At 44.5% G+C, this 27,296-nt stretch overlaps 1 protein-coding gene across 1 annotated transcript in view; it reads left to right on the top strand.

The window, feature by feature from the left end:
- The window catches only part of NCKAP5 (NCK associated protein 5), an 859,015-nt gene extending 839,029 nt beyond the window's left edge, over positions 1-19,986 (top strand). The window contains exons 15-17 of the mRNA XM_023757884.1: positions 14,652-14,966; positions 17,404-17,537; positions 19,882-19,986. Of these exons, the coding sequence (XP_023613652.1) occupies positions 14,652-14,966; positions 17,404-17,537; positions 19,882-19,986 (554 nt within the window). The remainder of the gene's footprint in view (positions 1-14,651; positions 14,967-17,403; positions 17,538-19,881) is intronic.
- The last annotated feature ends 7,310 nt before the right edge of the window (positions 19,987-27,296 follow it).

The raw sequence follows: 27,296 nt of genomic DNA, 5'->3' as shown, positions 1-27,296 counted from the left end.
CCCCCACACACACACCCTGTACACGAATTTCATGCATTGGGCCACTAGTATTATATAATGAGCTGATGCAAGTAAAGCACTTGCCCAATGTCAGCGATCAGCAAATGTTATGCTGCAGAAATATGAGTTATGACGAAGGTGAAGTTCATTTGCACAGAGCATGTCTAGGCTGCTGTACAGTCATGATTTAGTGGCTCTGCTCCTTAAGGACCCTCTCATTCAGCTAGGGAACCCAGGGGTCATTCAGCTAGGGAACCCAGGGGTCTGAGCCCTCCTCCCCCAGCTAGAGAAGTACTGGGATGCAGAGTCCCTGGAAGATATTCTGATAGTGGGGATCCCTGATCCTACTGGGAGGCAGGTTGACAAATGGACTCTGTCAAGTGACAATCTTTGGACTCTGTCAAGTGACAATCTCTGTGAAGTGGGGATAATGGCAGCTACTAGATTGTTGAAAGGATGAAGGAATACAAATTCCCTTTGTGTGTTGCCTAAACCTGGGATTAAGGAATAGCCCTCGTTTTTCTCCCTGGTGACTTCTGAAGACGCTTCCTTGCCAATATCACTTTCAGATGCCTCTAAGGATTATTCAAGGTTTTGCCTGGGGAAAGCCCCATTCCTCTGTTCAATCATGTCCAACCAGGATTTCACTTTGGATTTCAGTTAAGTATTATTGCAAGCCAGGCATATAATATTTAGAATCGGGTATATTGAGGTATGATTTACATACAATGAAATTTACCCATTCTAAGTGTTCCATGAATTTTGATGACTGTACACAGTTATATAACCAGTAGAGGCCCGATGCACAAAATTCTTGCAGAGTAGGCCTTCCTTCCCCCGGATGCCGGCACAGCTTCCCTCTGGCACCTGGGACACGGGCTTTTCTCTGGCAACCGGCAGGCACCGGGGACCCGGTGTGTGTTTAACTTCACAAGAAACTGCCAAACTGTTTTCCGAAGTAGTTTCATCATTCTGTACTCCTGTAAACAATGTCTGAGAGCTCCACTGTCCCACAGCTTCACTGGCATTCAGTATTGTTCTTTTTAATTTTAGCCATTTTTATGGAGTATAGTAATATCTCATTGTGGTTTCAACTTGCATCCCTCTAGTGATTGATGATGTTGAGCATCTTCTTCTGTGTTTATTTGTCATCAATATATCTTGTTTGGAGACATATGCATTGAAATATTTTGCTCAATTTTTTTTATTGATTTCCCAGTCCTCTTATTGTTGCATTCTTTATATTCTGAATCTAAATCTCTTGTTATATATATAATTTTGCTATTTTATTCCAGCTTGTTACTTGCCTTTTAATTTTCTTAACAGTGTCTTTGAAAATTAAATTATTATAATTATATTTAATTATTATAATTATTATAATTAAGTGTAATTTATTATATTTTTATTTTATGGTTCATGTTTTTTAGCTTTATTTAAGAAATTATTGCCTAATCTAAGGTCACCGAGATTTTTTTTCTGTTTTCTTCTAAAATTTCAATGGTTTTAGGTCTTAGGTTTTGGTCTATGCATTAATTTTTATATACGGGAATAATTTTTGTGAAGAAAGAGGTGAAGTACATTATTCTTCATATAAAGAATGTATTTAAAGTGGATTTTGTATAGACAGTATATAATTGGGACTTGCTTTCTTTTATCAAATTCAACAAACTCAACCTATTAATTGGCATATTTAGGCCACGTATATTTAATGTAATTATTCAAATGTTTAGGTGTCCCTCAGCCCAGCCTGCATCCTCTCCAATCTGGGACGCCTTGAGGGATGTCAGACTGCCCGTTTAGGCCCGATCCCTCTCACAATCCAGGACTACTGGCTCCCAACCACTCGCCTGCCTGCCTGATCACCCCCTAACCACGCCCCTGCCAGCCTGATCGATGCCTAAATGCTCCCTTGCTGGCCCAATCGCCTCCAACTGCCCTTCCCTGACAACCCAGTCACCCCTAACTGCCCTCCCCTGCCAGCCTGGTCGCTCCTAACTGCCCTCTCCTGCAGGCCTGATAGCCCACAACTGTCCTCCCCTGCAGGCCTGGTCATCCCCAACTGCCCTCCTCTGCAGGCCTTGTCCCCCCCAACTGCCCTCCCCTGCAGGCCTGGGCCCCCCCAACTGCCCTCCCCTGCAGGCCTTGTTCCTCCCAACTGCCCTCCCCTGCAGGCCTGATTGCCCCCAACTGGCCTCCCCTGCAGGCCTGGTCACCCCCAACTGCCCTCATCTGTAGGCCTTGTCCCCCCAACTGCCCTCCCCTGCAGGCCATCTTGTGGTGGCCATCTTTGATCACATGGGGGAGGCCATCTTTTGTGTTGAAGTAATGGTCAATTTGCATATTACTTTTTTATTAGATAGGATTTCCTACTTGTCCCATCTTTTAAAAAAATATTTTTGCTGCTTTTTCTGCTTTATTTTGAGTGGAATATTTTTTTCATGATTTCACTCTATCTTCACTTGCAAATTATTAGCTGTACCCCTTAGTAATTAATCTAATTTTAAATGTAATTTGATTCCATCTTTAGCCAATCAACCCTAAATTATACATTACATAATATTTTTATATATCCTACCCACCCTTTATGTTATTTTTATATATTTTATTTCTACATCTTAGAAGCTTTGCAATGTTACTATGTTTGCTTTAGTGAACTATCTTTTAAATATATTAAAAAGTAATAAAAATATAAAATTATTTTTATGTATATACCACATACTTAGCATTTTCAGTTTTCTTCATTCTTTTGTATATATCAAGATCTTGATATTCATTTTTCACCTAACTATGAAACTTCCCTTAATATTTCTCACTGTAAAAATCCTCTGGCAATGAATTATCTCAGCTTATGTTAGTTTAAAAATATTTTTCTTTGATTTTTAAAATAATTGAAAAGTTAAATAGTTAAAATTAATTTTTATAATATTGACAGTTGTTGTTGTTGTTTTTTTTCTTTCAGCACTTTAAAGATATTGTTCCACTGTCTTCTGGCTTATGTAGTGTCTGACTTGAAGTCTGACATCATTTTTTAATCTTTATTGTTGAAAGTATTACATATGCCCCATTCTTTCCCCCCACCAACCTACTCTAGTCCATCCTCACCCCCACCCCAGGCCTTTACCTCCCTATTGTCTGTGTCCATTGGGTTATACACATATGCATATAAGTTCTTTGATTGATCTCTTCCCACCACCCACCATCCCCCTTCTTCCCTCTGAGGTTCAACAGTCTGTTCCATGCTTCTATATCTCTGGATCTGTTTTGTTCTTCAGTTTATTTTGTTCATTAGATTCCACATATGAGTGAGAGCATGTGATATTTATCTTTCTCTGACTGGCTTATTTTGCTTAGCATAATAATTTTGCTTAGCATAATACTCTCCAGGTCCATCCATGCTGTTGCAAATGACATTTTTATCTTTGTTCTTCTGTAAAGTATTTCTTATTGTTGTTTTTGAGATTCTGTCTTTATCTTTGATGTTCAGCAGTTTGATCAAGCTGTGCCTCAGTGTGGTTTTCTCCATGCTTTTAGGTCTTTGGCTCTTTGGATCTCTTAGATTTCAGGTTTATGTTTTTTTAAGGACTATGGTTAATTTTGGTAACTTTTTCTCATGGTTCTTTTCTTTCCATTTCCTTCCTTTCCTTATGAAGCTCCAATTATACATATTTAGACTACTACATATTGACTCCCAGTTTACTGATGCTCTGCTTATTTCTTTAAATCTTATTTGGATAGTTTATATTGTTATGTCTTCAAATTCACTGATTTTTCTGCTATATCTAATATCTCTGTTAATCTGTTATTAACCCTATATACTGTAATTTTTTCATGTAAGTGTACTTTTTTCCTATCTATAATTTTCATTTGGGTATGTTTATTAATTTAATGTCTCCTAATTATGTTCTTCAAGTTTTACTTTATATCTTTGTACATATTTATAACATCTACAATATTTCCAAGTCCCTGTTTGTTAATTTTGTTATCATTACTGTGTCTGTTTCTATTGATTAATTTTTCTCTTGGATATAAATATTTTCCTGCTCTTTTTGCATGCCTGGTGATTTTTTAAGATTTTTTTTCTTCAAAATATGTTTTCACTTATTTTTAGAGAGAGGAAGGGAGAGGGATAGAGATGGAAACATCCACGAGAGAGAAACATTGATCAGCTGCCTCCTGAACGCTCCCTATTGGGGATCTGACCCACAACCTGGGCATTTGTCCTGACCAGGAATCTAACTGACCTCCTGGTTCATGGGTCAGCGCTCAACCACTGAGGCACACTGGCTGGGCTAAGATTTATTTTTTAATATTGGAAGTTGGCCTACAATATAATGTTAGTATCAACATAGAGATTACACCTTTATATATTTTGCAAAGTGATCCCTGATAAGTCTAGTATCCACCTGCATTTCTGGTTATTTTTTATCGGATGTCAGAGATTGTAAATTTACATGGTTGAGTATTGGATTCAGAATTCCTATAAAAACTGTTGGATTTTGTTCTGGGGTACATTTAAATATCTGCAGATTAGTTTTCTTTTCCAAAGCTTGCACTTAAGTTTTGTTATGACAAGTCCAAGAAAGCCTTTATTCTAGGTATAATATACCTAAGGCTTGATCCTTCTAAGGATTCTACACTATAGCCCATGTGTTAGAATGTTTATCCTCTCAGAATGGTAGAAATGTAAACTATTTTCAGCCTTGTGTGAGCTCAAACAATTATTTAACCTTCTGCTCCATAGTGATTGCCTCTCTGACCTCATTAATTTCACTTCATGCATGTGCAGGTCAGTGCCTAGCCAAAGACTGTAATGAGACCTCTGCTAGGATCCCTAGTTTGGAATACGCTGCCCTGGAAATTCTAGCTGCCTTAACACCCCTTCACTCCTTGCCATGTACACACATGCCTATATTTATCTCTTCATTTCAGCAGGACCTTCAGAATTTGTTCATTTCCTTCTCTCTGTGTTCCAGTCTGGAAATCACCACTGCACTGTTGGCTGGAGAGATTGTAGAGCTCACCTCATTTGTTTTCTTTGATGCAGAGATCAAATTGTATGCTGCCCATTGTCCAATATCTGAAAACTGTTTAATGGTGTATGTGTATTCCTGTTACCATTAATCCTTAATGGACAGCAGCAAAAATCTCTCTATATTTTTACCCATATCCATATCCTCTGGTCTACTGGATTTCATTACTTCTTAATTATCTTCCTGTAGAGACAATCATGGAATATTGGTGAGTAGAGAGTGGCAGGGGAATTTGAAAGATAGGGTCACATTAGCTTCAATCTTTGTTGCACCCACATTTCAACTACAGTCACATAAAAGAAAAACAAATGATCCTTGAATATTCACTTAAACTAGATTTATAATAATTAAAAATCCTGAACCAAGCAGCTAAGGCATGGTAAAGTGAATATTGCAAAAAAGTTTATCGATATGAAGACTTGAGCTCCCTTCCTTGCTGTATAGAATTAGAAAAATCATTAATACTTATTAAATACAGAGACAAATGGAGAAAAAATCTATGAACTTTAAAATGTTATCTTTCTGGAGATGTTTATTAAATATCTATAATTGTAGTTTTATATTACAATATAAGCAAACTAAATCATGTATAATTGTAACCCCCACAGAAATGGTTGCCCAAAGATAAATTTTTAATTTAAAAAAGTTAGGGTATTAATACAGGGTATGTTTTAGATCTTGTAAACATCTTTAATAAATTTTTATGTTTTGCTAAATTGATAAGTCTGAACCTCCCTATGCTTCTATGTTTTTATACATCTATTACCAAAAATAAGCTATTTTTAATATTTTCCTGCAGCACTTTAACCCGTTTATTTTCTTTGCCCCCTTCCTTCACTTGCCTTATGAAAGCACTTGTTGCCTTAGCTGGTTTTGCTCAGTGGATAGAGCGATGGGCCATGAACTGAAGGGTCCCAGGTTCGATTCAGGTCAAGGGCACATACCTCGGTTGCAGGCTCCATCCCTGCCCCTGGTCGAGGAGTGTGCAGGAGGCAACCAATTGATGTGTCTCTCTCACATCAATGTTTCTCTCTTTCTGTCTCTCCCCCTTCCTTCCACTCACACTAAAAATCAATGGGAAAATATCCTTGGGTGAGGAGTAACAAACAAACAAACAAACAAAAAAGAAAGAAAGAAAGCAAGCAGTTATTATCCAGGTATGGGAAGCTGAGAGTAGAGACAGGTGTTCATATAATTCAGCAAACCTGCTATGGAGTAAAAGAGATTGAGAGAGACACAGTTACCCATCATGGCCTTCTGTGCCTATCAGATTCACGAGATAATTGTCCAACTTTTCACTTCATTTTGGTAGGAGAGATAGAAATGGAGTGAATTCGTGAGAAAGGGTAGATCATTAAACAGATATAAGAATATCTGTATCTTCTATAAAGGGAAATTGGTCACGAAGTAATCATAAGCTTTGTGGAAAGTTGGGAGGGATCTGTGTTACACTCTCATTATCAAGGACTTTGACCCAGAAGTGATGACTCCTAAAACAGGGTGTAGGAATCTGGGATCCAAGTTTGTTCCTAGATCAGCTAACAATTCAAGCAAATGTTGGCTGTCACACTGTAATGAACACATTAACCTACTCTTGTGTATCACAGTAATACTGCACACAAGCCTGGTCTTGTTTAACAGGATAAGCATAAGCAGAATACAAGACATAAAGGAGTTATGTGGAAAATCTCAAGATTTTTTTTCATTCTGGAGGGATAAGAGATTAGAGATAATTATTAAAATTTGTCAAATCAAGAAAAGTTTGGAAAGTTGCATAACCCTTCAGAGTACTATGTCATGAGCCATCTCTAGAATCTTAAAAGAGGTGGTTTTAGTGTCATTGGTGGGAAGAGCACATCTTATAGCAAACTTAAGGAATTTTTTCTCAGGGGTTATGCTGGCTGAATATGTAAATAAATTTGAGGAGGATTTCTATGAATTCATGGTCTTCATGGGCATTTGGAACACACTTTTAACCTTTGCCAGCTTATATCCTGGAGTGATACCCCACCACAATATTTTATCTGATGTTGCTATCAGACATAGACTATTGGTTCATAGGTTACCAACCCAGGCTGAGGCATTTTATTTTCGTTTAAATAACTTGTACTTCATCTTTATAATCTGGTTCTTTCATTTTCTGTCACGTTCACTCCCTACATTTTTCTCAACATGCATCCCCCATGAAACAGTGTACCAGACCCTCAACATCTGATCTTTATATCAAAGAGATCACAGGGGGTTGGAAAACAAATGCACTCTCCTATGCACTTTCAAATCTCAGAAAGCTTAAATCCAGTTTGAACTTGGAGGCTGAGCGTTCCCATGCATTCTGAAGTCATCAAATTGAACTTACCCTTCCAGAAGGTCACCCATGCCATAGCCAAAAGTTACCCGATGGTTGTGGATAATTAGCCAGTACAGTTATTTTTCACTACTTTGACAAAACCATAGGGTAAACTTAGGATGAATAAGCTATATTTCATTTATGTTGCTTTGCCAACAGCTTAGTCTTGTTGTTTTTTAGAATGTTTCAGCCATACAGATGAAGAGAAGGATGTGCAAATAAAGAGATCTGTTCTCCCATCTGTAGTTTAAGTTTCTGTTGCCAATACAACCCATAGCTTCAAGATGTTTAGAAAACTGGAGAAAAGGGATACAACGACTTTTTACATGACCACATGCATTATAGGAAAGTCTGCCAGTTAATATGGTCTGAACATGGAACACCCATAAGTTGCTCTTTCTAGCTGGTGAATTGTGACCTCATTGCATGTTTGGTTAAAAATGTAGATGGGATCAAAGTTCTCAAAGTAAAAAGAGTTTGAGTTGTAAAGATTTTTATTTGCCTAGGATTTATGAGTATTGAAGAGGAAGACAACAGTAATTTTACTAAAGTTTTTTGTTTGAATCTATAAGGGTAGATCATTGTACTGAAGCAAGTATAACCTTTTAGGATAGATATGCTGTATCTTCACTAACCGAAAATCATGGCTTACTGATTTGGGAATGTTCCGGGAAAATACAATAAGTCTGTGAACAAAGGAGCATCAGTAAGTGTCAATTATTTAGGTTTTTTTTAAAAAAGCCTTTCCGGGAGCCAACTCCAAAATGGATTTCTTGAGAAAATAGACTCTGTCCTTTCTATACAGGAGGCAACTTGAAACCAACTCCAAGTGCTTCATATTCATAATTGGTCATTAATAACTATGATGACTAACCCTCAAGGAAATGACTGCTAAAAGGCAAATGCTTAGGAAATAGCAGGGTAGATGTTGAGCACCATGTCTCAGGGACTGCAGTGGGACACCAACCACACAGAAGAAAGGACGGTCTGCCTTGGATTTCACGACAGTGTGTGCCCTGTGAGCTCACCGTGGCCTCAGCTCACCCTGACAGCCACTTATGGAAACTTATTGACCATCTATTTGTAGTGGTCACTGTGCCAGGCTTACTACAGATGAGCTATGATGATATGAGGTTAGAATAGTTTTTAAAATCCCTCACTGTCACACTGTGAGCAGGTAGCCAAAAAAGTCTTCAAGCCTAGTCTTTCCAACTCGGAAGCCTATTATCTTATAACTTCATTTTTCTGAGTAATCAGAGGAATTTAGAACTCAAGTCAGGTTTTCTTAAGCCTTGCCTATATAATAGTATCTTCAGGCAGGTACATTAATAATACCAAAAATCTTGGTTTACAAATTCAAGCGACTAAAGACTTGTGAACCACAATCTGCAAGAAAAAAATGAGATACTTTAATCTTTAGAAGAGAAGGCTGAGGAAAAATTAGTTGGTGGCATTTTTCAAACACTCAAATTCATTGCTAATTCAGAACCCACTAACTTGGAAATTTATATTAACTGAAACAGTGTTAGAAATAGACGTAGCCCTTTGCAGCTATTTTTTAAAGATAATGCTCCAATGTAACGGAATAGTACAAAACAAGTTTGGAAGAAGCATAGACAACACAGTTAAGAGAATGAATAATTTTAAAAGAAACTCACTGTTTTATGTAAATAAATCTAGGGAGTTACTGAGTGAGTAATCTCAGCTACTCACTACAAATGGTCCCCAGGAACTTGATTCTGTGAAAACTAAGTCCTTATACTACTACTAGAGGCCCGGTGCACAGAATTCATGCACTCAGGGGTGGGGGGGAGCTCAGCTTGGCCTGTGCCCTCTTGCAGTCTGGGATCCCTCAGGGGATGTCTTACTGCCAGTCGGACATCCTTAGCGCTGCTGCAGAGGCAGGAGAGGCTCCTGCCACCACGGCTGCCCTCGCCAGTCCTGAGCCCAGCTTCTGGCTGAGTGGCGTTCCCCCTGTGGGAGTGCACTGACCACCAGGGGGCAGCTCCTGCATTGAGCGCCTGCCCCCTGATGGTCAGTGTGTATCATAGCAACCAGTCATTCGGCTGTTTGGTCAATTTGCATATTAGCCTCTTATTTTATAGGATGGGTGCTAATGTTACAAGGGATGCCTCACTCAGCATGGCATCTAGAATCCCTGAGGACAAGGGCCAAGGTAATGATTCCACACTGGCTTTTGCTGTACCTGGGACCTTCTAGCCCAGTGATGCTTTGTGGTGGGGACGGGGACTGAGGAGGATGCTAAAGCAGCATTCCATGGGCCATCTCTCATCTTGGTCACTGACCCTTGCTCTGAGGGCTTAAAAGTGTTAAGAAATCGGTCTTTAAAATATTCAGTAATTCTGAATGATCTTATCCCTCTGGCTATCTGAATTAATAAAGTCTGGCTGTATGTGAGAAGGAGCTACACAGAAGGAGAAAGTCAGCTGTTTTCTATGGTTGCTGGAGTCAGAACAAAAAGCAGCAGATTGGGGTTTCAAAAGGAAAGGTTCATATTCAATTTAATTTCAGGAAGAACATTCTAAAGATTAGAGCTGCTCTTTATCCACCTATTCTTTTATTATATTCCGTGAGCACGGACTATGTGTCAGGTGCTGTGCTGAGCACTGGTGATAGTGAAGGTAGCAGATACCATGTCAGCCTACAATTATTATCAGCTCTGTCAGCATATAATTAATTACCTACTGTGGAGTAAAGGCAACACAGAATGAGGAATGGGCTGATGGGAATATTGAGGAGATAAATAAAATTCAGTCTGCACCTAGGATGCTCACATTCTAATAACACTGATTTTAAGAATTAGTGGCATTTTCTAAATAACAGTTATGTACATGCTGGATGCATTGTGCTATGTTATTACACATTTTAATAAACATAGCATGATGTTAAGTTCTCAAAGCACCCCTAATTTTCAGATGAGGAAACTAAAGGCACCTGCTGAGGCACCTGTGCAAAGCAGAAGGGGCTCATTGGCCAGCGAGTGAGGATTTTGTATTATGCACCCTAAGTTCACACTTGAAAAATCCCTGGTGGAAATATTTCTCCAAAAGTTTTTCCCCACCACCCAGGCAGACTCTCACCTTTCTCGGCTGCTCACCCCCCAGCTGCACACCGCCCTCTAGGGCACAATAACCTCCCTCAAAGTTCTGCTGCCAGACGGTATTCCTAACCCAAGCACTCTCAACAGTCTTCCCCCAAAAGGAGGGCCTGCAAATTCCTATACCAGCTGCTAAGTGACCAAAACATATCCCTCTCCTTGGTACTGCATCCAGGTGTGAGTAAAGAAGACCCCGAGTCCACTCTGCAAATCAGAGCCCCAACATCTGCTGCTCACGTGCCCTGATGGATCCAGGGGTGCTGAGCTGCTGAGCTGCAGCGCTTAGGGGCCAGTGCCTCTGGGGCAGCTGGTGTTTTCCTCAGGGAGACACATATTTTCTGCATGTGCTCTGACTTTACAGGACTAGGAAGCTCTGCTGTAAGTCATCTCATGCCTGGGCTTGTTGGTGGTAAGGGAGAGAACCTACCTTGAGCAATAGAAAGAAGGCAGATAGGACAATGGGAAGAAGGTGGGAGGGCGGACTGGGGTCAGACACGTAATTGGTGACCTTGGAAGAATAAAACCTGCTGGTCCATCCAGCAGCCTGACCCTTGAACTCATTAGCAAGGTCCTGTTGGCAGCTGTTTTCTCACAGCCACAAATGTGCAAAACTTGTCAAGATCAAGACTGAGTCAACTCATTCGGGATGCAAGGCTGGCTTGCCCCTTTGAACTTTGTTCCTATCACAGCCATTTAATTATTTTGTGAGTTCTTATAATTCTGAGGGCAAAGCAGGCGTCCAGAGTGCAATCCCTAACACTTTTTCAGGTTCCGATGTTTTTATGAACTTGGAGAAGCTTACAGTGCCTTAAAGAAACTACATAAAGAAGGCATCAGCATTTTCGACATAAGCTCCATTTCCACAGGTTTATGCGCTCTGGAGAAACTCGCTTGAGGATGAGAATTCGCATATAGTGCCCGAGTCCCTGACTGTCCACACCTCATTTCATAGGTACTTACGAAGGAGTCCTTCACATTCACTACATTTGGCATCTGTAAATTTTAGAAATAGAAATGGCTTTAATAGTAGGTGGTTTCTGAATTTAATGTCAGTGCACACAATTCTCAGAGAACCAGAGACGTCAGGAATACCAAAAGTCCTGGTTTATAGATTCTGGTAGGACAAGAATATGAAGGGAAAGGAAAATAATTTAAAGGGACAGATGCCAGAAAAGGTTGGTGTTCTCAGAAGGGCACCCGACGTAGACTGACATCATCATTTCTCCTACCCCAGGCCCTCCTTGCCCTATTTCCTGCCTGTGTCATAGGCCAGGCCATGGGCTTTGGTCAGAAAATCACTGAAAAGGCCGCCAAAAATCTCATGTTGCTTTTTGTGTCTCTATTTGAGGAGACTGCATTAAATGCTCTCTCAGCCATAAAATGCCTGATGGGGAGAGAGTTCTTAGACAAAGCCAGAAAAGCATTACCCTAGAGGTGAAAGGACTCCAGGAAAAGCCAGCACGGATCTCTGTAGAGGAAACTTAATGGGCAGCTGTGGTTCTCAGGGATGGATCAGTCAGGATGTGTAGGCCTCCTGCTCCTGGCAGCAACTGCCCACATCCTGGGAATGTGGACAGTGGACCTCAGCTTCAGGATGGGGAGCATGGATTCAGGGGCCAGCCCCAGTTTCAGAGGAGAAGCTGGGCGCCTTGCCCAGGAGCGGGGCCATTCTGTGAGCCTTCCTCTCATGAGGCTGCCTCAGTGGCTGTTCACTCAGTGGACCCCACTTCTGGATTTATCTGTGCTTTGGGGGATGGGGGAGGGGAATCAGTATAGCTTCATGGTTAAGCACATGGCCAAGTCCAAGAGCTTTATTTATAGCAGATGGCCTTGGGCAAGTTAACCTTTTGAGCCATGGTTCCTCATTTGTGAATGGCGGTAATAGCTCTTACCTTTAGGGTTGTGAAGATGAAGAGATGATACAAAGAAAACGGGGAACTCCTGGTAGCTGTAATAAGCAGCCAGACTTGATTATCTGTCTTCACTAAAGAAAGAGAGTCTCCAGCATCCTCCATGCTGAGCACTCTTTGGTTCGAGGGTAGACAATCCCAAAGATGCTGGGAGTAAATTATTCTGGCAGGCAGTCTGGGCATCCAGGGACTAAGACCTTAGCTGTTATAGCCCATGAATCTTTGGTTCCCATCTGAGGAAGATCCATTTCTATGTGAAACTAGAATAGTCCAGACATTTAGAATTGCCCGAGTACAACATGTGATGTGCTAAATCTGAGCGTTGTATATCTAGGCTAAACTAAAGGACACTGAATTCTGAACAGCAGGGTCTTTCTTTTCGAACTCCTCTGGTAACACTTCCCCATGCAAACAGCTGATCCTTTCTCCAAAAGGCCCTTCTGTGACAGTGAAGTCTCCTTAACGGAGGAGAAAATGAATGGAGAGATAATGAATCATCTGTAAAGCTGGTTGAGAGTAAAGCTGGCCAGTTGGAGGCCCTGAAATGAGGGCGTCTCAAACTTAGCCCTTGTGATCCTGGGGGAGTCTCAGACCATGGCCCTGTGATTCAGGGCTCTGCAGTCCATGGCCAGCCTCAGGTGTGACAGTGTATGAGATAGCCAAATGGCACCACACTGGAGAAAGGTAGCTGCATCTTCCTACAGATATCCCTATGGAGACTGAAGACTCTCTTCTGACATGGACCTCATCATCCTAGGGCTTCCAAAATCAAGCACCAAACCTACTAGAATCTATAAATGCCAACTCTTTACTTTTGCCTTAGTGTTAGGACACTGGCAGAATTCTACTCAGAGCAAAGAGGTTTTGGGTGGGGAATGGGCAGATTCTGGAGTTCAGATACTAATTGCTGAGCATCAAATGAGATTGTATGAGAAAGGTAGTGAAAGATAAACTATTTACCTATCAGAGATATGCTCATAAATATACTAAGCATTTTGTATATAACATTCATTTTTTCATTCTTTCAGCTCTGCTAGATAGCATTCTGAGTTCAAGAAATTCAATGGTGAACACATTTTTGTTCTCACAGCAGCCCGATAAGGAACCTGACACCTGAGAGGTTCAGGATCTCCTGTTGGGGTTCACACAGTTATAGGCAAAGACCACACCCAAGCCACTGCTCCACAAAGCACCACAGAAATGCTAGCTGTTGAGCCTCTTGACGCGAAGATTACGGTGTATTCTGTGATATTCCCTACCGTGCTGAACACAACGCTGCGTTGTGCCTCTTCCCAGTCCTAAATGTGTAAGATGCTGACATAAACTTTACTAAGGATGTTTCATTCTAAGCTTATCCTATAAACAGGAAGCCTGTGGGGTGACAACCAGATCTTGGAAGCTGTCTCGTTGGGTTGGATAATCCACACCACCATTTTAGAAATTAAATATGTAATAATTTTTTCAGATAATGTATTTGTGAAGATGAGATATAATTAGCAGAATATGTCACCCACCTATGATGAAATCAACTTAATTTGTTTTAGGGAAGAGTGGGGTCCCTGGGAATGACAAGACATCACAAAAGGTACCAGTGAGTTTGTCAGGGCATAAAGTGTGAGGGAAAGACAGAAAGCAGTTCTGTGGTCTTCTCAGTCCGACTACAAATGGCATTGGGTCCAGTGAAGTCCACATGGTAAGTGATGTTACCACGGTAACTCCAGGATGATCTTATAGCCTGTGAATCACTTGTCCTCACAGTCAGATTGAGAGGCCACAGACTCAGTTAACAGCCGAATGGATGATGAGCCATGCAAGGGGGATGCACAGTGACCTTTGTTGGGACATCAGTTTGTTATGTATGCTCATTACTCTATTTCAGTTAATACATTCCACTTGGTTGGTTGGTTGAAGTCATATGATCCCCAATTGAAAGAAGGGTGATCAAAAATAATTTTCATGTATCTAACAACTGTTCTTTTCCTATTATAACTCTAGAGAACCATCAGGGTATATGCACATGTGACTCTTGCTGCCAGTAAAGGCGGCCTTTTACCTCGTGTTATGTGAAGGGAATATGTTCATGTTCAATTAAATGTCTGTTTCATGACACTCCCTGAAAATTTACTTCAGCAGGAATAGTGCTTCCTCCTTCCAGGGGTTCCCTTTCCTCCAGACCACACCCAATGCCAGGTCCCTTTCTCCTTTATGGGAGCCACCTCTAACCCTCATTCTGTTACTCTGTCCAGAGTCCAACTGCCAGATGAGGACCCTCGACAGTGGGATCGGAACCTTCCCACTCCCAGACTCGGGGACTCGCTCAGCCGGACGGTACATATGCCAGGCAGACCCCTCAGGAGACACCGAGCCTGACCTGTGCCTCCAGCCAGTCCTTTGTGCAGCCCCTTCCATCCGAGCCCAGACCCTTGAACGAGAAGTGCCTTCCTCCGCCGACAGCCAGGACTTTGCAGACAACGCCATCGTTCACTCCACGTCCGACCCCACCATGACTGCCAGGGGGACGCGGCCTCTGCAAAGTCGCCTCCCCAAACCAGCCGCCTCAGGTAAAGTGCCTATTACCTTCCAAATTAGATTGTTTTCCCACCCAAATCATGCACTTGCTGACAAAATGGAAAACACGCTGCAGAAAGTTTCCGCCAGGAAGTCAGTGAGTGACCTCTGCCCGGTGGACATGTGGTCCCATGAAAAGCCCTGCGTGTCCTCCACCAAAAAGTAAGACAAGCATTAAACATGACCTGCTCTTAGCATTATGTGAAGGAGTTGTACATACCTATAAAGGAAGCAAGCATGTAAGCACAGGGATATGGATATGCAAATTGATGAAGAAAAAAAAACACACAACATACGCATGGGCTTTTATCTTTTAAAACTTAACTCTGATTATAGATAATTTAGACTCGACATAAATTTAACTGAAATGCTGTTTGCCCTCTAACCAGAAACTGTCTTCTGATATAATCCTATCCTGTTCAAATATGTGTATATGCTGAACTATAAAATCTTAGTTGGATGCATCAGCAGTAGATTCACTGCAGTAGAGCGGTGTGAGCCTTCCCATGAAGAAGTACCATCTTCGGCTGCCGTCATTTGAAACAGTCTTTCATGATTAAAGATAGGACCAGGCTAAGGGTCAAAGTTTTTTTATTGGCCCCTCAAGATTAAAAATATTTATTGCAGCTCAAGGTGACACTGCACAATTTTTAACTTGTATGGATCATGTTGCACTTGTGACATGCATAAGCATATGAAATAGAACTCTGAAGACTTACCTTTATTATTTGATGCTGAGAAAGGAACCACAAGTAGAGATTATATTAGAGGCTCCTGAAAAATTAGAAAAGAAGTCTTTTAATTAAACATCTTTGAATCGATGTGATTGAGCTATTCCCATGGCTGGGTCCTTCCTTCTCATTGTAATACTAACTGCCATGAATGTTTCATTGCAAACTTCTGCTTATTTCAAGCCAAGGCTACATTTTAAAAGGCCGGAATGCATATTATTTTTGAAATACATGCATTGTTAATTAATGACACCGCCTCCAGAGACTCAGGGGCGAAATCTTAGTTATAGATTGTGCTCCATGGCTGAATAGTCACATGTGTGACCTCAATTCAGCAGCCGGCTGCCGAGTAGACGCCATGATTAAACACTGTCATTATAACAAATTGAATAGAAACTGCAAGCCTTGAATTGCTTCATAAGAAGGGGATAGGAAAGAGATTGTTCTGATCTTGCTGCAGGTATTCACTGCACCAGTTTCCTAAGGTTTGTGTCTTAATTAAATTGTCATGAAGAGTTGTAAAAAAGTAGTATATGGTCAAGAGCGAGGTCGACATGGGGAGGGAGACTTTGGTGTTGTGCACCCTGGAGCTTCCTGTCCGCCAATTGATATTGTCAGCGTGGTTCTGAGGCCAGTTTTCCAAGGGCTCTTTTGTCTGTGGCCATTGGTTACTCATTTTAAAAATTAAGGAATGAAGAACCAGCTGCAATGAAAGGCGAGTGGTTTAGGGCAATCACTCCTTCCTTAATGCATGCATTTGAATTGGTTTTTCTCTTATCTCCATGTCAAAAATGGAAGTAACTATACAAATTTCACAGTGCTGATGGAAATACAATTACTTTGCTTCTGCTCACAAGCAAAACGCTGTCCCGTTGATAACCACTGAGGCTGGAGGATCACTGCAGCCTCCCCTTCCTGGCATGAGAAGGAATACACTCTGCAGGTTGATCTATTCTGATGGGAAATAGAGGCCTTCCTTCCTTCCATCTCTGCTGAGTACATCCTTGATCCTCAAAATGGGATCCATGGCCAACATCAGCAGCAGCATCCGGGAACTTGTCAGAGATGCAGAATCTCAGGCCCCGCCCCAAACCTACTGAATCAGAATCTGCAGTTTAATTAACAAGAGCTCAGTGGATGCACCAGCAAATCAAAGCTGCAGGATTTTTAAGGACCTCTGAGGGAGGTTGCCCAAACCACATCATTTAAAATGACCTTCACAGGTATTCTCAGAAAATCAGGGTTCCCTGCTCACATATGTTTGGGAAAGGCTGTTTATTTAAATCTCCCTTTGGAAGTTATGACTGTCCCCATTAGCACAATGAGGGCTCTGAGAAGCGCTCCAAAAAGGGAACCTGTTAGACATTTGATGAAAAACACTATTTGATAAATAACCAGTGTTTTCCAGTTTGCCCCCTGAACCCTTTCTTAACATGCAGAGCTTATCAGCATTTCATGGCAAAGTGGTCCCAGGACAGCTTGCCTTTGGTCTCCAAGGTGGACATTCTCTGTGGACGTGCAGAACTATGCAGACGTATCTGTTAGGACGGACTTGCAGGGGGCAGAATGCTGGAAAATGCAGCTTTCACCACATTGGGACCTTTCTTATTATTTCTGAATATCTCCCCCATCCCCCTCCCTACATTTCCATAGAGTTGAAGGAAGCTGACTGTAGTTTCATATACATTTCCTCATTTAGGAAAAATCCATTCCCAAAAGCAGAATGACGCCGAGCCACGGCCTCAGACCTGCTCGTCAGTATGTGCTGAGAACACACTGGCCAGGGAGCTGCTTCCAGACTGGCGGGGTGAAGACCCCCCTGCGGACACCCAGGTGAGGGAGGCCAACAGGCGGGCAGCCTCCACCCGTTGGTCCTGATTGTGAAGAGTGAACTCCTGAAACACTTTGGTGAAGAGTTAAAGTCAGATTTGTTGTTGGTTCAGTGAGTAAAAACGTAGGCTAAGGCTCCCTTTCCCCCCTGAATTGTTAAGTAACACCACGGGCTCTCTGGCAGGATCCAAAGTGCTTTCACCCACCTGCACTCAAGTGCTTGAGGGATGGTGGCTGTTCCTGACCAGACGTGGCGGAGCAGGCATTGCTCTCCCAGGCTTAGGAGCACCACTTAGAATGATTGGATGGATGATATTTTCCCATTTTCTCCTCGGTTCCTCCAACCTTTACCTTGTTCCTATGAGACAGGTAAAGCAGGTTTGATTAGACTCCTTTTAGGGATGAATAAACAGGCCTGGGAGTGGTCATGGTGGAAAGACTTGCCAGGGACAGTGAGACCTGCATTTCTTTAATCTCTATCATTTGTGCTGTGGGTTCTTCATCACCCTGAGATGGCACACAGAGGCCTAGGAGGAGCTCATGGCTCAGGGACTGCTCGAGCCTCCCTCTGGGTACTTGGTATCCCCTTCTATAGCTCCTCCCATTTACCAGTTTCGACTAATTGCTTGGACCACATCCAACCTGCCCACTATGTCTCAGCTTGCCCTGGGCCTGGCCCACTTCAGGGTCTTTGGTGGCACCCAGCAGTGAAGGGTGGGAGGAAGGACATAAGGACCAATTACCAGACCTCCTGGCCCTTCCAGGACCTTCCTGCTCTGTTGCCTTTGGCTCTCCAAGCCCCTCATTAAAACCCTAAAAGAGACCCAGAGTTGGATGGGGAAGTAGTTTAGCAACAACAGGTGGTAATAGTGGCAAAGAAGTTCTTGAAATTCCAAGAAAGAATTGTTTAGTGCTGCCCTCCCCCACATGTGCTGGCAGGAATTCCTCACCCAACATTCCTGTCCCCCAAACACATATCTCTCAGGGGTCCCCTTCCTCCTCATCTCCCACCATCTCTGCCCATTGGAAATCCTGCCTGTCTTGTAAGAGTCACCGCCACGACTTGGAACTCAGAACTCTGGTTCATTGACTGCCAGGGAGGAAAAGTTTGAAGCAAGAGTTAGCTTTGTATTTCTAGCTCCCAGCACAGCACCTGGTTCCATTAGTGCTTATTGAATGGAGGGATGAAAACATGCATCTCTCCTTACCCAGAAAGTGTTCCTGGGGTCCTTCAGGAACGCTAGCCATGAGGCTCCCCTGGAACCACTATCTGTAGACTTGTCATCCTTAATAGACATCATCCTTGCTATTGAAATCTCTGTACTGAGCTCTGTACCCCCAGAACCTAGCACAGGGCTTGGCATAGGGTAGCTATTCGATAAGCACCTGTTAAGTGGGTGGATGAATGAGTGAATGAATAAGAGAATAAAGGGAGGAATGAGCACTTGAATTTATAACCGCGGCTGAAAGAGCTCACATCCTAAAATGTGTTTTTGTAATTTCCAAACAAGTGACACTCCCAGATGGACTTGGGAGACCCATCCCATACATGTGCCTGGAAGATGGGGAATCATGGGCTCTGACAGGGTGGAGGCCCAACACCCTGAGTGCCCCCAGGAGCTGCAGTCCTAGACCCGGTATTCTGCTTGTGTGCATGGAGGGGAAATGTTCATACAGTACCCACTCCCCCACAGTTCCTGAATGTGCTGATCACAGCACCGTGACACCTGGGGGGCCAGGCTGTGTGTGTGTGTGTGTGTGTGTGTGTGTGTGTGTGTGTGTGTGAGCAAAGGGGAGACTGAGTCCCTGAGCCTGACCTCTGTTAGTACCTCTAAGGGTTATACAGGGTCAGCAATTGCGTGCTTTCCTAAAGGCTCCTGTCCTTCCAGAGGCTGGGAGAAATACTCCAAACTGTGCAAACATTTATTCTTTTGTTCCCAAGGTTGATCCTTTTCATACCCTCTGATACTTGAAAGCCTGTAATGAGATCAGTTAAATAAATAAGCCATTAGGTTTGGAACAGCGACTCTAACAGGCACTTTAGAAAATAGGACCCATAAAGAAGTGTACCCAACGCAGAGCAGGTGGTGCGGGGACTTGCAGCGCCTGGGACAGTGCTGTGTGGTCAGAGGCTTCCTTAGCCCTGGCCTGACTACAGCTCTGGTGATTGACAGACTGGCAAGCCCAGTCACTCCTGGGGGCGGGGGCATTGGGAAGGGCATTCTGTGCACCAGCAACAGCCAGGTGTGAACTGTTTCACATCCTCAAAGGGTTTCCTCACAGGAAATCCAGCTGTCAGCGCTGGATTTGTGTGAATCATCTGAACAGTCTCATGTTACTCATTTAGGACAAGGGACCCAGAAAGTGCTTGTATTCTGCCAACAGTGGCAGTGATAGTGACAGTGACCGGGCTGTGGGAATCATGGTTTTGGAGCTGGAAGGGGCAAGTTAGTGAAAGCAGTGCAGAGCGCCACCCCAGGTAACACAGGCGAGCTTGGGGACACTGGGGCTCCTCTGTCTGGGAAGCCACTGAAGTGCTTTCCCTGTGCTCTGCCTCCTCCCCTCCCCGAGATTTCACTTCTCAGCTCATCTCTCCTGAGATCTAATTTTCTGGCACGTACAGAAGAGTGTCTGCGAACATCAATTTGTTTTCTGGAATAATCTTCATGACATTGCAGTGCAGTAAGGATTTTATTTCCAAATCTGGCATCTCCCAAAAAGTCCCCAGTTGAGTTCTCTCAGTAATGCAGGGATGGCTGTAAAGATAAGTTTGTTCTTAATCACATACTTTGGCCAGTCCAATCGCCCAGTGAGCCTGGAGAGAATCGCAGGCTGGACCTGCAGCCACGCCATTGTGAGCAGGTCTGTTTATGAGCGTGAAATTCCCTCACACCATTCCTGTTGGAAGCAGAATTGGCAGCAGAAAAGTCATCATCCCGAGGCACTTAAAAATATGTGTATTCAGATGGCATTTCCGTACACATAGAAGGACAGATACGCCCCAACACAAAATGTGGTCTGGGCTCTGCCTTTCTTCTAATCTATTCTGGATTGTCAGGAATCCTATACTTATCGACTAATATGCAAATTGATCAAATGGCGGAACCACCTGTCACTATGATAAGCACTGATCACCAGGGGGCAGACGCTCAATGCAGGAGCTGCCCCTGTTGGTCAGTGCACTCCCACAGGGGGAGCGCCACTCAGCCAAAAGCCCTGAGCGGGGCTCATGGTTGGCGAGTGCAGCGGTGGTGGCAGGAACCTCTCCCGCCTCCACAACAGTGCTAAGGATGTCCTACTGCCAGCTTATGCCTGCTCCCTGGGCCTAACTTGTCAGGCGGACATCCCCCGAGGGCTCCCGGACTGCAAGAGGGCACAGGCCGGGCCGAGGGACTCCCCACCCCAGCCCCCAGAGTGCACAAATTTCATGCACAGGGCCTCTAGTATTTTAATAATGCACTAAAGCAGCATTCTTTTCACATTAATCAACTTTTTTCTCCAATATTAATTTAGCGATGATATGATAAAACCATGACTTTTTTCTTAAACAAGACTGATATTACTTTAGGGGAAAATGTGATCTAGCAACCATGCGTGTTTCCAGTTTCCCAAGAGCCTTGGTGTTTGTGACATGTCAGGGTAGTAATGGCGTATGTGAATAGCCATTACCTGGGGTCTCTACTCTGCTCCTCGCTCCCTGCCAGCCCTCAAGAGGCAGGACCAGGCTGCATCCTGCCAGGGCTCACCAGGAAGAAAGTGGCAACCACCACTGGCATTAGAACAGTGGTTCTCAACCTGTGGGTCGCGACCCCTTTGGCAGTCAAACGACCCTTTCACAGGGGTCGCCTAAGACCATCCTGCATATCAGATATTTACATTATGATTCATAACAGTAGCAACATTACAGTTATGAAGTAGCAATGAAAATAATTTTATGGTTGGGTCACAACATGAGGAACTGTATTTAAAGGGCCAGAAGGTTGAGAACCACTGCGTTAGAATTTGGTTGTTGTACCCATTAGGTCTCTGTGGTTTGTCAGTATCTCTCTGGTTGTGACAGACAAAAGGGAAGGGCAGTTCATTGTCGTGAGGCCTGCCCAGTGAAGACGCCTAGGGCCAGGCCAGCACCTAGTCCAAGCTCTTCCCTGGAACCTCTCATGAGTCCAGTGAATAACACCCCCTCCCTGACCCTCAACTGCTCCATCCAAGAATGCTGTCCAGGGCCCGTTCCAGCTCTAAAATGCCACTCAGTTAGGCCCGGGCTCCAGCGTGAGTAACTGGACAAAGACTCCTGTCAGACACTAAAACATACATGTAATAAACTAGGAAATGCATCCAGTGTGATGAAAGGAGATAAGGGCTTTGGACAAAACGAGGAAAGCAAGGTGGTATGGGAGAGCAGGACGCTGGGAGGGCGCCGGGAGGGGCAGTGTTAAAGTGGAGCAGTCCCACAGCCTCACTGAGGAGGTGATGTTCCCGTAGAGGTGAAGGGAGAGAGGGAGAAGCCAGGAGGATTTTGGGGAGGAACATTCTGGGCAGAAGGCATAGCCAGGGCAGAAACTTTGAGAAGGAGCAGCAGGCAGCAGCGCAGCAGTGGGAGCGACCTGCAAGGCTGGTAGAGGTCAGACAGGCGAAGGGGCTGGAGCGGGGAAGGCCTTGATCACCAGCCCGAGGACTTTGCTTCCTCTCTGAGAGACACCTGTGGGGGCCTTTGGACAACTCTGAGAGCCATGTTGTAAAAGGATGACTCTGGCTGTCATGCTGTAAAACCTGAAGAAGCAAGATCCACTAAGGCTATTACATCATCCAGGCAAGAGCTGTCCGCGGCTGGGCTGGGGTCACAGTGAGGGGCTGGCAGCCCTGGCTGAGAGAGCCCTCCTCGGCGATGGCAGTGCCCAGCCACCAGCCAGGGCCCATAAGCACCTGAATGTGGCTGGTGCGAGTAAGGAACTGAATTTTTAAATGTAACTTTTGCTGTAATTTTTCTAAGAGTTCTCTCTTGAGCCACGCCTTTTTGCTCTGTTTATTATTATTAACTTGAATTTAAATATGAATAGCCACACAGGACTTGTACCACACAAGGAGTGAGATGGTCTGATTCCAGATCTAATTGAAAATACAACCCCATTCACTGATTGGCTGTAGCTGGGGTGGAAGGCACAGCACAGTCCGCGATGGCTCCAGGGTTTGGGTCCTGGGAGGGAGGGCTCTGCTGCCTGAGAGGGAGACGCTGAGTTTGGGGCTGGGAGGCAGGTTATGGTTAACTTCGGATGCACTGAGTTTGAGGGGCTGGGCAAGCAAGTGTCGGTGTTGAGCAGACGGTGGGCTGTGTGTCTGGAGTTTGGCAGATCAGTCCGGGCCTGAAAACGTAAAATTGAGTGTCAGCCACGTAGGTGGCATTTAAGGTCTTGGGTCCAGAGGGAGCAGGAGGGGAGGGAGTGTTGATGAAGAGAACGTGTCCTCCTCCCAGAGTTAGAGGTCAGAGAGGGAAGAAAGAACCAGCAAAGGAGAAGGAGCAGGAACAGGCAGTGAGGGAGGAAGAGAGAGGGGACTATAGTACCTGAGGGGCCAGGTGAAGAAAGATGTGAGAGGATGCATGATTCCATGAGTGGTTATTACTGGAAGAGAAACAATCTTCCATCCGGTGGCCTGTTTCTCCCTTGGCCGGGGGGCTCCAGTGGGGAGTGGGGAGAAGGAAGAGAGAGGGAGGGAGAGATGGTCTAAAGGTAATTTGAACACATCTTGAAAAAGGAAACAAGATAAGCCAAACTGTCTGACTCAGAATATGTGCGCACTTACTTCAGGGTTCCTGTTTTACCCTGTGCAAAGCAATAGGAATCAATATGAGGTGTTGGCTATAGATCCTGGTGAACAGGGAATTCCCCCACGCCCCCTGTCTTCTGAAAATGAGATAGCCTGGGCCTGAGCTGTTTCCTCCCTCTACTCACTGTGCTTATCCTATGTGAGCAAATCCCTTCTTTCATTCGATCGCTTTAGCGTCTGGGCAGATGGTGCTTCTTGGGATAAGACGCTGAGGTCCAGGCAGAGCAACCCTGACAGCTGCACAGCCAGCAAGCAGGCCCCTCCCTCTGCCTTTAAAAGTGGACCTGTAGCCAGACCTCCGTGGTTCAGGGGTTGAGCGTCGACCTATGAACCAGGAGGTTCGATTCCTGGTCAGGGCACATGCCCAGGTTGCAGGCTCAATCCCCGGTGGGGTGTGTGAAGGACGCAACCAGTCAATGATTCTCTCTCATCACTGATGCTTCTATCTCTCTCTCCCTCTCCCTTCCTCTATGAAATCAATACAAATATATTTTTAAAAATAAAATAATAAAAGTGGACCTGTTACCAGAGTTCTGTCGTCTGCACAAGTGCCCCTGACCCAGCCGAGCACTGCTCAGCCCCAGTTGATGCCAGGCTGCCAGGAAGGAGAAACCTTTGCAGACAGCTGCCTGGCTGTGGGCGCCTGCTGGCTGCTGACAAACCCCAGGAAGAGGCATTTAAGGTGCAGGGAGCACCACTGACTTCTTAGGTGCTGGCAAAGGTGATCTGGAAGGAAAATAGAAACAATTAGGAGGGAAACAGTGGGTGGCGTCGTGCCTGGGTGTGCAGGGGAGATTTTCTTCCCTGCAGGTCGCGGCTTTGCTGCTCTCACAGCGTGCGCCTGTGAAAATGAGATTGTCCGGCCCCCATTCCCTCTTTAAGTAACAGGGATTTGTAATAGAGGTCCCAACCTGCAGAATGGAATTTGCTGGCAGATCTTGAAGTCTTGCTGGATGCTCTCCAAGATAGTTGCTCTTTCTCAAACAGGCGCTCCCTCTCTGGTTCCCTGAAGTTTCCCTCAGCGACAGAGGGCACTTGACAATGGCCATCTATCCTTCTAGGAAATGCAGACCCAGGGACCGCACCTTGTCACCCTGTTCCCTGTTGGCTGCTCGGGCACTAGCCACACACCTTGCCTCAGAGCATGCCTGGGGCCTCCTTGTAAGACAGAGTGCCCTGCGACCCCTCAACCCTGGTGTCTCGTGCCCACTTGCTTCCCTGAATCACACCGAATGTGGCAAAAAACAAAACAACCTGCTTTCCAAAACCCTGCCTCCGGGCTCATAAAACACTAAAGTAAATATACATCTTTTCTTTCAAGGTCGGTTTCTTTAGCTTGACTTTGAAATATGCCTTAGAGGTCCGGGTTGTTAGCTCAGAGTCAGCAGTGGGAGCAGGATTTAGGATCTGGGTTGGTGGCCCAGCGGGTGAGGTTGCAGACAGGAGTAATTTTGTGGCTTTGTTTCCACAGAGCTCCCCACAATAACTTGCCAGGCCGGCCATACAAATATCCCTGCCCCTTGCCTGCAGGTGGGGCCTCAGAGAAGGCATGAGCAAGGGATGGAGATGGAGAGAGTGGGGCAGAGGGAACCAGGGCAGGATGCAGGGAATGGCAGCAGTGAGTGCCCATCTCAGAATGGAGGGAGGGGGAGGAATCTCACCCAGCTAACCCTGCGGGACCTAGGTGATAGAAAGTAACATAATCATTAGTCCAGACTTCTCCCCAAGCCTCCGATTCACCTGCCAGGCTGCTCACCACCATCGCTGGCCATGCCAGCTACCTCTTGGGCAGAAACCCAATCTGAAACCTCACCTTTTCTCTCTAGAATCTCTGCTTCTTAGGTTTTGTCTTACTGTGTTCTCGCCATCCCCTTAGGAATACAGCCAGCCCTCCAGTCCTCTTTATCCATAGGTCATGCATCTGCAGATTCCACCAACTGCAGATCAAAAACACCATTTTCCAGCAGGAGCCTGTGGATGCGAGGGCCAACTGTATGCACTGTTCTCTGTATTTTATCTAAGGGACTTGAGCATCTGTGCACGTTGGTATCTGTGGGGGTCCTGGAACCAATCCCGTGGGTACTGAGGGACAACTGTACAGCTGTGAAGCTGGTCGTGTTCCTCGACTCTTCCTGCAAATGCTGGGTGTCCCGAGTCCTGCGGGCCGCCCTCCCAGATGCTCCTCAAATCTGCCCCCTCTCTAGCTCCTCTGCCATGGTGCCTTCATCGGGCTACATCAATCATGTCCTCCTTTTTCCCTGGCTCCAGTCAACCCGCTGCCAGTCCCGTCCATGCTGCCACCAAAGTGCGGAGTCCCATCAGTCCCTTTGCTTAAAACTCTTTAAGGACTCTCCACGACTCACACGCAGGATCCAAACTCCTCCTCTTGCAAGGTTCACAAAGCCCTTCTGACCTCATCTTTTTCCATCTCCCATCTTTACGTTATGCATCATCAAAACACTCGCTCTGCCCTGAGCACCTGATTGCTGTCGGGGTCTCCATGCCTTTGCTGTTGTGGTCTCGCTTCTTGGAACGGCTTTCAGACCGACACCCTTCTTCTCTAACCTTCATGTAATTCTACTTAGTCTGTAAGATTCGCTCAGACTTTACCTCCTCCAGGAAGTCTTCCCAGATGCTCCTACATCAGCGACACCCAATTACTTTTCCTGTCTCTTCTGTAAAACACTATATTTAATTCTGTTACTCAGTTCTTGAGATTATACTTATTTCTTGCATTTCAGCTCTCTCATTCGTGCCAAGGTTGCTTCTCATTCATATGCTGCATTTAGCACAAGGTCTGGCACATCAGAGGTATTTAATAAATATAATAAATGCTGGATAAAAATGCATCTAACTCACGAGACTGGGTAAGGCCTTGATTAGCTCCTTGTGCACATCCACCACCCATTTGGGCCTTTCCGTGTCCAGAGACAGAAGGATCCAGAGCAGTGGCTACAGAGAGAAACTGAATGAGGACATTTCTCCTTCTCTGAGAACTATGCTAGAGAAAGCAGAGAATCCATTTGTTTTATTTTGTTTTTCAATTTTTCTCAAGAAAGCTGAATTTTAGCTTACTCTTTGATGATTTTTCATGGGGGCTGTTGAAGACATATCAGAATCTTGTTTTGTTTCTTGTAAATGGCCCCAGGCTCCCGGCTTGGTTTTCATCATCTCTGCCCCAATTTGGGAATTTTGTCACAGAGTCACTCTTATTGGTGAAAATGCATTACACCCTTGAGATCTGAAAGAAACAAAGGCTCAGGTCCTGTGCTTTTCTGATACTTGATCTCTGAAATTCCAAATTGAATGGGTTAGTTGGTAAACAAGATTGGCAAAAACAATAAAAGCAAAGAGGAGAGTTGATCTCTAAATTAGTTGGTTTTGGTTTCTTCATCTCTTACTCTGTGTCCAGGCCAGTAGAGGGTACTGGGGTTGAGGCAGGTCAGTGACATTTCCCTGCTCTCTGGGTGTTTCGCACACACAGACACACAGGCTTGAAGCACCTGTGTGAGAGGAGATGCTCTAGTACAGCGGTTCTCAACCTGTGGGTCGCGACCCCTTTGGGGGTCGAAGGACCCTTTCACAGGGGTTGCCTAAGACCATCGGAAAACACATATATAATTACATGTTGTTTTGTGATTAATCACTATGCTTTAATTATGTTCAATTTGTAACAATGAAATTGGGGGTCACCACAACATGAGGAACTGTATTAAAGGGTCACGGCATTAGGAAGGCTGAGAACCACTGCTCTAGTATCTCAACAGGGGCATTCTACTGTCAAAGACCATGGCGTTGGCTCCACAGAACCAGAATTTCTAATTCTTTTTAGTTTTATAAATTTACTTCAAATTAAAGCCCACTGGGGTCTGCAGATCACTGCACTGCAGAGCTCGCTTTCAACAGCAGCCCCTCCTTCCTTAAGCCCCGCCCTCAAAT

This window comes from Myotis lucifugus, unplaced genomic scaffold (genome assembly GCF_000147115.1).
Source record: "Myotis lucifugus unplaced genomic scaffold, Myoluc2.0 scaffold_116, whole genome shotgun sequence".
NCBI lineage: Eukaryota > Metazoa > Chordata > Mammalia > Chiroptera > Vespertilionidae > Myotis > Myotis lucifugus.
The sequence above is the reverse complement of the archived record's forward strand: the minus strand, read 5'-3'. Positions and strand labels throughout refer to the sequence as shown.